This window comes from Zophobas morio, unplaced genomic scaffold, assembly GCF_036711695.1.
Source record: "Zophobas morio isolate AGI-343-1 ecotype UQ-CSIRO unplaced genomic scaffold, CSIRO_AGI_Zmor_V1 ptg000031l, whole genome shotgun sequence".
Classification (NCBI taxonomy): domain Eukaryota; kingdom Metazoa; phylum Arthropoda; class Insecta; order Coleoptera; family Tenebrionidae; genus Zophobas; species Zophobas morio.
Genome location: NW_026972136.1, coordinates 11,329,784 through 11,342,920, shown reverse-complemented (window position 1 = coordinate 11,342,920; position 13,137 = coordinate 11,329,784). Strand labels below are relative to the sequence as shown.

General features: G+C 34.4%; 1 protein-coding gene across 2 annotated transcripts in view; it reads left to right on the top strand.

The window, feature by feature from the left end:
- LOC135139276 (epithelial discoidin domain-containing receptor 1-like) overlaps positions 1-13,137 on the top strand; it is a 466,539-nt gene that overhangs the window by 367,624 nt on the left and 85,778 nt on the right. The window contains exons 9-10 of one of the 2 annotated variants that reach the window (XM_064069455.1): positions 7,615-8,208; positions 11,775-11,965. In XM_064069455.1, the coding sequence (XP_063925525.1) occupies positions 7,615-8,208; positions 11,775-11,965 (785 nt within the window). Of the gene's footprint in view, positions 1-7,614; positions 8,218-11,774; positions 11,966-13,137 lie in introns of both variants that reach the window. The other variant, XM_064069454.1, reaches the window with a different exon arrangement.

Below are 13,137 nucleotides of genomic sequence, written 5' to 3'. Positions count from 1 at the left end.
TTCATAAATAAAGGAACGTGGCCGGACCAGCTGCAATAATACAATTCCGAACAGTTTATGCGCCCGGAGTTGGGACAAATTACACGTAGCTAACCTGAGGCACTTGGTCTGTTCTTGGTAATATACGGTGTTACTATGGGAATATCAGCAGGCCACGTACAAAAACTCCATTAGTTTGGTACAGTTTAAATTAACCTCCAACACCTAACCGATTCGGTTTAATTTGAAAGCGGGGGTGGGCAACATAAAGCAGCGAATGTGCCACTGTGCTTTAGGTTATGCCGCTTCAGGTTTTCAGGGTGTACTCTCACAGGACGCGGTCGAAATCAAATGTGCTCCTTTGAGCCTACGGAGATTTGTCCACTTTTTGTTGTTAGCATTATGCCACCAGGGCCTATTTGTGTATTTTATGTGTTTACTTGGCGGCGCTTTTTTATGTTAATTTTCAAACAAGATTTAGAAGTTTCCCAATAGCTACTTTTTTCGTATGCTAATCGTTTTTTTATGTATGTTAGTGTTGTACGAAAACTATAGCTTTCACGTATGGCGCTCGAAGTCAAATAAAATTAAATTGTTAAGTAAGTGAAATATCTCACCATAAAGATATTACGCGTCTTTGGTATGTTCGATAGAGGGAAATCTTGAAGCTCCATTCAATCACGTATTCGGGGATTCACGACAAATCTAAGCCCGAGAATTCCTTAGAAAAAAGTTTTGACGTTTGAAGGGTATGTTTATATTGCTGAGGCGAGGAGCACCGTTGCTGAATCATAATATTTCACTTTCGGTCTATAAATTTATTTTTCTATTGAACAAAATTATCATGTGTGCATTCTACAAGTATCACGTTATCGTGAATGTCGAAGTACACGGTATTTACTATTTATTATTTTTTTCACTAGCAGCCTGGACGCATGCAAATGTCGACTCATTTAGTGGTAGCAAATTCAACTTTTGCTACCACGGGTTCAAAAAGAAAAATTGAGGTTATGTACGCAATGTTTGATGTGATTATTTCTTAAAAAATGAACAAATGTGTGCTACAAACATTACTTGAGTATACGCATGGTAGTTGGTAGACGGTAGAAGATAACATGATTAACTCAGCGACAAGTATAAACGGTTTTCTTTGTGTTGAAGATTTAGATTAAGTTTGATTAGAAATCAAAACAAAATCATGTTGCGTCAAAAAATTGAACGTTTATTTTTCAATTTATTGTCTTATGGTTTCTACTAGTGAAAAAAATAGTATATTAACCACGGTTGCAAAGCCACTTCTAGACCTCGCACTTAGAGCCCTCGACGCTGCGCGTCTCGGGTTCTAATTTGCGCTCGGTCTAGAATGCTTGGCTCTGCAACCTTGGCTAATAATATACTATTTCGAACCGCGATTTAATTTTTTCGTGATTATTGTTTCTTGTATTCGTATAAACTTTCAAGTAGTAAAATTCGCATTTTGGAAAAATATACTTAATATTTCTCAAAGATTTTTTTTACCATATTGACCATACTACCATCGTTTTATACGTCTATTATTCTTCTTCTGCATTATCCAACCCAGAAAAACCTTGTATCTTGAAAACGGATAGAGATATTGAAATTCTGTAAACGCCGTTGTTTTCACCTTGAAAGGGGCAAGCTTAATTTAGTACATTGCTAATATAATGGATCCTACTACAGTTTTTTAAATTTCAGTGTATATTTTTTCAAACACTTTGGCCCTTATTTTATTTGCAGTAGATAAATCAATAAAATTTTTAAATGTAAAAAAATTTTAGTTCAATCAAATAAGGCACTACCACTTTACTTTTATAACAATTAGTAAGATCCGTTTTAAAAACAGTCGTTCAAACGACATTCAAAATTGATTTTTTTAATCTTTTAAGTCACGCACTGGTACTAAATCTTTTATGTATCACCATACAGTTTCCTTGTTCCACTGTCATATCTCAATTATTTGAAAAGAAGAAATTTAAAGGCAGACGTTTTAAATTCAGAAACGCATTAATTAATTATATTTTAATTAATCAACGCTTTTGAATTTTTCGAAAATGGCAACAGTTTTTTCTTTTCAAGTAAAATATTGTTCTAAGTGCATTGATTATAGTATTTTTTAATTTTTCGGTGTTATAGTACTTAACATGACGGTCTCTCAGTTTTCCTATTCCACGGTAATGTCTCCCTATATGTAAAATTTTGATAAAATGCTTAAAATAATTTTAAAATAAGACATCCCAGTTTACTGTTCCAGTGTTCAATGTAAGTCGTATTTCAATTATTTCCAAACATAAAATTTTGACACTTGATATCGTCAGTTGATTGTAGAACTAAATGGATGCCCAAATTTTTTGAAGTGAATAAATAAACAGGAATCTCGTCATTTAAATTTTTTCAAACACTAAATCAAATGATTTACATACCAAATGCTACACCATTGAAAAAATTTTAAAAATGTTCTAATTAAAAACATATTCACTTGTATTTAAAAAACATATGTCATTCTGCTTGAAAAGTAATTTAACTTGATGTCATTTCCGAAAAAGAAAACAAAGTATTCGTTTTGTAGATTGCTTCGTGTCAGTTTTTTAATAAATGAGATGATATTGAACCTATAGCAAAATGTAAAATGTAAGTAGTATATGTGCAGTCAACCTCTTTTTTTGACGAATTTTGAAAAGTTAATTTATTTTTTAATTTCAAATAAATAATATATTAAATTAGAACCGGTAAACTGGGACACTCAGTATATAACAAAATATAAAACGCATGTGTAATCAACTTGACTCGCTTTTCTTATGACCATTTTTGAAAAATTGAAATTTTTCTTAAATTTGTTTTTTTTTATGCTGTTTATAACAAAATTGTTTTGAGATACCTGTCAGATACGTACAGCTGTCAACACTGGCAAGGACCAATGTCACATTTAGTGATTTATTCCAGTATGAATTAAGTTTATGTTTCTTTCCATTTTTACTTCCCGAGCGTAAGCTAAGTAATCGAGTCCATCGGCCGAATTGGCACTTTCATACTTTCTCGACATGTAGAGTACGAAAAAAGTGGTCTCCCGTTTCCGTCTGTCGGTCTGTCTGGTTATCTGTCTCTGTGTGCGGTGTCTGTGTCCATTTTTATTACACACGTAAGATCCGAAACTACCGGACCGATTATTGTCAAATTTCGTTTGTATAATAAACACCAACTAAAATTTGGGTAATCACCCCCACCATCATGGATCCTCCTGCACTTGTGTTTTGTGAATTCGTGTCGAATTTTTACCCTAGCTAGACATCCAGATTTTTCGAAAAAAATTTAAAATTATAACAATATTTTGCAATTTAACTTTGAAACTGCAAAACTGAATGCTCCGAAATCTTGTAAATAGTTATCATAATCATGGTAAACCAGCAAAATTTATTCCGTTTATCTCCTCCCAAAAAATTGATGAAGTCATCAAAATATTATGACTGCATAGTTTTCGTTTATTAACACACTCCTAGTTTTTACAGTTACTTATACAGGGTGACTCAAAAAATTAATGAATGAGTCAATTTATTTTATTGATTAAATCAGGAACTGCACAACCGAATGCTTTGAAATCTTGCAGACGTTTTAAGCTTGTCGTAAGCATGGTAAATTTTTAATCAAAATGTATCTGCTTATCTCCCTCAAAAAATTGATGACGTCATCTCAAAATTTTGCCGATTAAATCCTATCCAAAATGTGCAAAATATGATAAGTCTATACTTGTCGTTTATCATTGCATTAAGAGTTTTTGCATTTCTTATACAGGGTGGCTCATAAAAATTAATGAATGAGTCAATTTATTTTACTGAAATCGGGGACGGCTCGGTCCATTTTACCAAAAATTTGAGAATACAATACTGTTATTTAACTTCTTTCATTTATTTTGACGTTACGTACATATCTTTATTTTAACTGAACAGGATTCTCATAAAAAGAATCGCATAATCAAATTTTTAAAATTTTAGATTTTTCGATTTCTCGATTTTTCAGTTCAGTTCTTCGATATTTAAATTTTTCAAGTTTTTGGAATTTTTCAAATCTTTCGATTTTTCCACTTCCCGGTTTTAGATTTTCTGTTTTTCAATTGTCGTTTTTTCAAACTTTCGATTTTTCAATTTTTCAAATTTGGCCTTAATAAACTTTCAATTTTTCGATTTTACAATTAATCGATGTATTGATTTTCCCATTTCTTGGCTTTCGAGGGTTTCGATATTCCTGTTCTTCAATCTTGAATTTTTCGATTTTTCATTTTAGTTTTTTTAAGGTTTCGATTTTTCGATTTCACTTTTTGGATTTTTCGATTGCTCAATTTTTCGATCTTTCAGGTTCTCAGTTTTTCGATATTTCAGTTTTCGGATTTTTCAGGTTTTCCATTTTTCTGTTTTTTTTTTTCATTTTTCAGTTTTTCGATGTCTCAGTTTTGGGATTTTTCAATATTTCGACTTTTCGATTTTTGACTCCTGGATTTTTCGATGTGTCGATTATTTTACTTTTCCGATTTTTCAATCGTCAGATTTTTAAATTTTAGATTTTTTAATTTTTAAAATTTTAGATTTTTCGATTTCTCGATTTTTCAGTTCAGTTCTTCGATATTTAAATTTTTCAAGTTTTCGAATTTTTCAAATGTTTCGATTTCTTAATCTTTTGAGTTTTCTACTTCCCGGTTTTAGATTTTCTGTTTTTCAATTGTCGTTTTGTCAAATTTTCGATTTTTCAATTTTTCAAATTTGGCCTTAATAAACTTTCAATTTTTCGATTTTACAATTAATCGATGTATTGATTTTCCCATTTCTTGGCTTTCGAGGGTTTCGATATTCCTGTTCTTCAATCTTGAATTTTTCGATTTTTCATTTTAGTTTTTTTAAGGTTTCGATTTTTCGATTTCACTTTTTGGATTTTTCGATTGCTCAATTTTTCGATCTTTCAGGTTCTCAGTTTTTCGATATTTCAGTTTTCGGATTTTTCAGGTTTTCCATTTTTCTGTTTTTTTTTTTCATTTTTCAGTTTTTCGATGTCTCAGTTTTGGGATTTTTCAATATTTCGACTTTTCGATTTTTGACTCCTGGATTTTTCGATGTGTCGATTATTTTACTTTTCCGATTTTTCAATCGTCAGATTTTTAAATTTTAGATTTTTTAATTTTTAAAATTTTAGATTTTTCGATTTCTCGATTTTTCAGTTCAGTTCTTCGATATTTAAATTTTTCAAGTTTTCGAATTTTTCAAATGTTTCGATTTCTTAATCTTTTGAGTTTTCTACTTCCCGGTTTTAGATTTTCTGTTTTTCAATTGTCGTTTTGTCAAATTTTCGATTTTTTAATTTTTCAAATTTGACTTTCGTAAACTTTCAATTTTTCGATTTTTCAATTAATCGATGTTTTGATTTTCCCATTTCTTGACTTTCGAGGGTTTCGATATTCCTGTTCTTCAATTCTTTAATTTTTCGATTTTTCATTGTTAGTTTTTTTAAGGTTTCGATTTTTCGACTTCACTTTTAGGACTTTTCGATTGCTCAATTTTTCGACTTTTTAGGTTCTCAGTTTTTGGATATTTCAGTTTTCGGATTTTTCAATACTGTTATTTAACTTCTTTCATTTATTTTGACGTTACATACATATCTTTATTTTAACTTAACAGGATTCTCATAAAAAAAATCGCGTAATCAAATTTTATAATTTTTCTAAAAAGTTGGGTTTGTTTTATTGTATTTCAGGAGCGAAGGAAGTTTTGTCGAAATGACTTTCGACCAATTTTTAAATCTGTGACAATCAGCCCTCGAACTTTGTAGTGCCAACCTTAGAATAATTAAACTACAGGTGCTCAAAAAACGGCACACCAAATCTATGACACATTATTGTTCAGGATTCTTTATGGAGCAGAGAAAAAATAATTTAAAAATTCCTTGAACCCAATTGTAGAAAATATAACCTTGAAAGTTAAAATTTTCTTTTCGATACTTGACCATATTGTTATGAATTAAACCCATTTGCCTCCCCGATACGACGCCTATGGGTTCATGTATGTACGGTCTTGATGACTCATCGTCAATGACCCGGCCGGACGGCATTGGCTACAGAAAAGCCTAAAAGCGGAAGTCGCGAAGGGCAATCTAGAAAGACCTCGACTACGGAATTTCTAGAAGGGAAGCATGGCTTTAAATAGAGGCCACCTTCGGGAACGATTATTATTCAGCCAGTTCAGTCCACGAAAGCACAGCTAAGTTGCGCCGGATTTATTTTGTACATAATCGCTGTGTACTCAGTCGTGTAAATTTGAGTTATTGAGAAATAAAATTGTTGAGTTTTACCTACGCCGATTTTTAAATACTCGTTCAATGTAACAATATTTTAATTCACGGCTGTAAATCTGACAACAGTGGCTAATTTTTCACGTTTTTTTATCTGTCTACATCAATTGATATTTTATAATTTTGCAAATGAACATAAGAATTTTTTATGATTTTTCCAGCATTTACACTTCTTTATTTAATACCGTATCGTTGAGTTGTTGTCATTTTTTGAGCAGCCTGTGTATAACCAGAGCTTTGTCCACTGAATTCAAGATTTGATTTTAATAAACAATCACTTTTACTTCTGATAGGTAATATCCACTTGTACAGATACTTTTCTATTTCTCCTTTTTGTTCTGTATCATAATATTTTATAAATTTTAGGTTTCTTATTCTAATTGAATTTAATGCTATGTCAAAAAAGTCTCATTTTTTAAATAATATATGTATATTATTTTGACCATCTACAAATATTCATTTTTTTCTAACATAAACCTTGAACCTTAACTACCGCGTTGTTGAAAGAAAACAATGATTAATTAAGCCCCACCCACCCGCCCTTTCTCAATTGTGACGAATTTTTCATTTGTTGTCAGATCGAGGGGCAAAGTTTAATTGCAAAATTCATATTTGTTTGTTAAAAAAGATTGTTGGAGAATCTCGTGGGTCCCGAGTGCCTATTTCAAATGATTCTGACACATTGCTGAAAAAAATCGAAAGTGAAGTGTAGCAACTCTACAAGCAAAACAAAGCGATTTTAACCTGGAATCTATAAAATAAAAATAGCATGTGTTTGGCAATCTAGTTAAACAATTAATTGTTTAGTATGTACTTAGAATTTATTAATCACTAGGTTAAAATAAGTCACTATCAATGTATGTCGAAAAAATGTTTGTTAAGGTCGAAATAAATTTTTTTTTTTGAAAATATGACAACTCCATGTTCTTGATAAACCGTGAAAATCAACTATACTGTGAACATTACGAGTGAGGAACGTACGTGACTTCGTTATCAGTTATGGTTATGATTCAAGAACAACTTGAAACTTATTGTCTACAAAATTACAACAGTTATAAGACGCCTTACTCAGAGCAACAAGTTTGTACACAATACAAGTAATTTAAACACTCTCAGAATAAATCACTCCCCATTAAAAACTCGACAAGCAATAAATTAGGTAGTTTCTTTTATTGTAAGTGCTATAAACGTCACTTAATTTTGTGAATATAACAACCATACGAGCAAAATAAAACTGTTTAATTAAACATTTTCAATTTAGATAATAATTGAATTTTTTCTTTGCAGTATCTCTCACCAACAACTTAACCGAAGACATCGTCGAAAAATACTACCTTCAACCCGACTCCGTGTCCTCGACGACCTCTCCGGGGGCTCCCAGCGGCGAAACCACCCACGCCCGAAAGGAAGTCACCCCCGCCACCAGCCCTACGAGCAGCGCTCAAGCCTACATCGGCCTGATAACGGGAGTTCTGGCCATGGTGGTCCTTTTGTTGGCCTGTACTGTCTTCCTGATGATAAGAAGGGGACGTAAAAAAGTAGCTCTCCTTCACAAGCACACGGCTTTAGTATCCAGCAGCACTAAGCCCGGGGTCACTATTAACATGAAAGATCTGAAACATATGTCCACCCCTATCATCAACAATGGCCTGTCGAGGTCGAGGCTGTCGGTGAAAAGCAAAGTGAACACGATTGGTTCAGTGGACTCGAAGAAGAGCAAGAAGAGTACGCTTTATGGACATGTGGCCGGCGAGGAGTCGGATAGCGAAAATTCGTCCGTTTATCACGAACCGTATAAACTACTCCCGAATGCCAAGCAGGAGTACGGCTGTTTGCTCAAAAAGGACGCGATTTCGTCGAGCAAAAGTGGAGAGTACACAGGTAAGAAAGGTGCGAGCTTTTTATTGATTATAATTCCTTAGTATAAGAATTATTAATAAGCCATCCTAAAACAGATTATCCCATGATTAAAAACATTAATTTTAAACTCAAAACGTGGTGAAAGCATGACGTAAGTTTCAAAGTACAACATACAATTTTACCTCCAGGCCAAAATAATCAAATAATGTTTAATAGTAAGATATAACAATGATTTAAATTTTATGGAACCTAGTTACACGAGCAGCTTAAAGTTTGAGCCATAATACATCTGCAATCTGTATTTATATTTGGACCATCTCCAAAACTAATTTGCTTCATTTATATCCTTGAAACTAAATCCTCTAATTATTCGTGACTTTATGTTGTACAACTGCAACAATTGAAGGCACTGCACACTGCATTATACAGGATGATTCGGGAGTAATAATGCGCCCGACAGAACTGGAAGCGCAACCCAGAATACATTTCCAAAGGATTCCTAAATGTATTTATGTATTTATCGAAAACATAAAGCATAGCAGTTTCCGACGTTATCGATAAATTCCGTGGCTTTTCTTATTTTATTTTCCAAATGTTTCAGGATCTTAAATAGAGTTTTGTAAACTATTTCTATACACAGAAAAAAATCAGAAGGGGTAATACAGGATTTCTATAAATGTAATACGGTCGAAGTAGCTCATGGAAGCGTGCCGCCTTTCATTTATGTGGACTTTATGCCCATTATTCAGTTTCATGTTGCAACAGGAACTCCTGACTGCCGAGACAATCTTGTCAAAGATGTTGTGTGCTTGAGTCGTCTCAAATAATTAACAACTTGCTCAGATACTAACATTTAGAACTATTTAAGGACAAATTTCGCCCCACAGTGCGGCAATATTTTATCTCCAATAGAGTCTTCAAATTCCAAAACCGCCCCTAGAATTGTTCTTCCCCTAAGTTTTTTTAAGAAATTAATGGCTTATTTCACAACTGAAATGGAAAAAAAATGGTGTTACATAACCATAATTTGTCCAGGGTTATACTCGTCTCTGGCTATGATGACGAGCAAAGTTAGTGTTTTGTTTCCTGGCCTTCAACGTTTACGTTATCGGAATTTAAGTGAAGAGAGATATGGCGTTAAACGTTGTTGGTTTAAGCGAAGAGGCAACAAAAATATTTGTAATAGTTTAAGGAGCCTCTCAGAGAATTCGTGGATTATTGTTGGCATGAGAATTTAAACGAAATTATGAACACAAGGCATTCCTGTTTACACTTATTCAAGGAATAATGAACACTGAAACGATTTTTACTCCATTTTATATACATTTTCTCTGATAGGTCATAGGTAAACAGAATCTCGATCAGTGCAATGGAGTCTGCTGTAAATATTGTTACATGTTAGTATTCAGTTTGAAATTCCTACTCATGAATGTGACAAATTCGGCTTATTCTACCGGTTTTTTTTACTTTTTGTCCAGGTACGTATTTGATGCATTTGAAATATCCTAGTGCATTTGCTATACAGCCGTTGAATACCACCATCGCTTCCAAATCGCATTTTCCCGTATGCGTAACTCCAGGCTTTATAATTTTGTAATTCGCCAGGTATTCCTCCCGGCTCACTTTTCCCCAATAATCTCCTGTTTTTCGAATCCCGCTGAACCGAAGCGGTTAAACAACCCCGTTCGAAACCGTAGCAACATCCAGAATAGCCAATGAAACGGAAAAGCTCGCAACATGTCTGCACCAACTTCAACTGTTTTATTTTTTGTGGAGTGCGCTTTTATCGAAGCGAAATTGCGGTCCGGCCGTTTTAAATAATTCATAAAAGCTGCATATTTGACGAGCATATGCCCGACTTTAATCTGAAAAATAACAACAACGAAGCAAATCGTGCAACGATAAAAGCAAATGTGATTTCCTCATATCGAGGAGACTGGTAAACTGAAAAGACGCAAGACAGGCCTGGGTGATATTTGCGTTTTCTTAAATTGGTTTTTGAAACGCCCGCCTAGCGCTCGGATCTTGAACGTGTCAGACAGCTGGCATTTTTCACGTCTCACTTAGTTTGTATCGTATGTATGGGGGAATCTTCGCGCAACATATGAATCTCTCATGATTTACAAGATGGGAGGGAAAAACCGCACCCTCGTGTCGGTTGTGCTATTTAACAGAAGTAGAATCGCTGTTTTAGTTCGAAATAAACAACGCTGGTGTTTTGGAGAAGATGGATTTGGCAGTGTGCAGCAACATGTGCATTTTCAAAGACGTTTCGTTTGGAAATTTGTTCGACTGCACTGAAAACAGAAACAGTTTTTTTTATTAAGAGTAAACTGCAATAGAAATCATCGTTTTAGATAAAATTGTGCACTATGTCAGTTTGAGCTGCCGACAGAAAGTGATGGGGGTTCTAGGCCAGGTCATCAGCGCACAGATTCTTTTGCAAGTTCTAGTAATTCCTATACGATTTATTAGAATTACTTCGACCTGAAAGTTGTTCCTTTGTAACTTATCTTTCCACCCACCGTTATTAGAAAGCTACATGTCTATAAACAAGGGCTCGCTGCACCCGGACTGTTAAAATATACGCTATTTATTCTAATTTGCTTAAGCTAGTTTAGTGCGATTAAAAACTTGAGCAAATAAAACTAGCGCTCTAAAATAATAATTGTCCTTGTTTCAGCAAATGCGACGGAATTAAATGCGAGAGAATTAAACTCAGTAACTGGTATTCGTTAAGTGCGCATTTTATTATAAGAGCAACTTCGTCTAATAGACAACGGAATATTCATAAGAGAGGTGAAGTATTTAAAGCACCTCGACGTGATTCCATTTTCTTCAAGTGCAATTCAAGCTAGGAGATCCACAGGTTCTCGGCAGCGAAAGAACATTTACATTTCACTATCGCTGACATTTCAGTAAATGCTTTTCACACAATTAACAGCAGTTTGCAAATCCTTGCACACACCAACCGTTGCGGGGATTCTTTTGTACTTTTTGCGCTTGCAACTTTAATTAAGAGATCATCGTAATGACGGGAAATTGCGCAACAAATGAGGTTTATTTTTAACCGTCAGCGAATTTTGACGCGCTGTCGGCTGGCTGCAACGAGAATTATTACTTCTTGGTTTCCGTATTTTATGACGGCTAATATATATGTCAAGAAGTAGAATTATATGTGATGGTTAAATCGTCGGAATTAAGACGTCTAGGAAAAGTTATATCATCCGACAGTTATTTGCCTGACATTTCTATTCTCCGACTCTAAATATATTGGCAATATCGTTAGAACGGAGAGAATTTCTGAAACTAAAAAAAAAAAATGTTTTGAAGTCTTAGGTTTCCACCGCGTCTTGTCTTATTACAAATGAAAATGTTCTTTGCAGATTACGAAAAGCTGCTTACAAAGAACTCCCTAATTTTCAGTAATTATTCGATGTAAATAGTCGACGCCGTGGGAGTTGAATTCACAAGGCCACAATTGCGCTCCAGAACACGCTTTGCTATTTCAATCTCCAATTCCCCGCCAATTGTACTTCTTTTCCACATCGTTCCTCATCCACATCTAATTCCAATTGTTGTTGCAGACTTCACGAGCGTAAATAGCTTCCAGGAAGATTTGAAATTCACGTCGCCTTCCTTTTACAACTTGACGCCGCCGCCGCCGCCCACATCCAGACCGCCGACGTACGACGTCCAGAATTACCAAACCCCGACCAATACACCAAACGGAACGATTCCTGCTGAGAACTACTACGCCGCCACGGACATAATAAAGGTATTTGATAAGCTAAAACGTTTCAGTCAAATCCGCATAGCGCACGACTCCGGAGGTTTATTAGGTCCAGATACTGTAACTTCTGACAGGATTATTAATGAGCCGGATGATTTAGTCGTTATCCCGGCCTAAATATGGAACAAGGTCGTTCCGGAACGGTTCGTCGAGTTGCAATTAAACGATCGGGATTTTGGTGCGCTACATGTGTAATTTAACAAATTAGACTAATCGAGTTTGTTGTTTTTAAATTAGTTGCGCTAACGCTGTTAGATTCCAAATGCTGGTGCAGTTTCGTGCTTGGAATTCCTTGATGGGGTGTGGGGTAGAGTAGTTTCTGTTGCAGCGGCACGCTTGAATGATGATTACTGCTATTTTCAAAGCTAGGTCAATTGGTGGCAATGCAGCTTGAAATATACAACAGTTGGCTGCGTTATTTGAAGGGGCGATTTACGTCCAAACTTCACTGGAGCAACACATATTTGATATGAGATACTTTATTGAAAAGAAATGTATGTGCATATAAACCAAGCCATCATTTTGACGTCCTTTCATAAAGCCACATTTTGGCGTTCCTGGAATATTACAAAAATTCACCGAATTCAATTATGGATACTATTTATTCATAATTTGTATATTTATAAAGAGATCTTAAACATTAAACTGCTCTACAAATAAAAAATCCATTTTTTACAATTCGATATCATTTTAAACTCCTTTCGTCCAACCTTCACCGCAAATTAGGTATAAAGATTTGTACAATATGCTATCCTTTTAACATTTTGCAGCCTTGTCAGTTCTCTAAATAGATCCGTTCCTAAACAACACACATGCGTGTAGAATAGAAAAAAACAATTAAAAACAAAATTTAAGTTTGTTGGTATTTAGCTCTTTTAGGAGTTTTAATTACATAAATATTTCTTAAAAAATTTTCTAAAATTATTAAGACACAGCTTCCTTTGCCCCTGAAGTGCACTCAAAAAATTAAGTCTGTTAAACGAATTCAAAAATGTTATTTTAAAAGTTATTATTTTTCGGGTCAGTTTTCTCCTTTTTTGTGAGTAATTCGGTTTAGTACCGCATGAACTCCCGTCTCAATTTTGTCCACTTCTTTGAAGTTATCGTATATAAGTTTATAACATAGGTCCCAGGACCGACCCTTGTGGGACCCCACA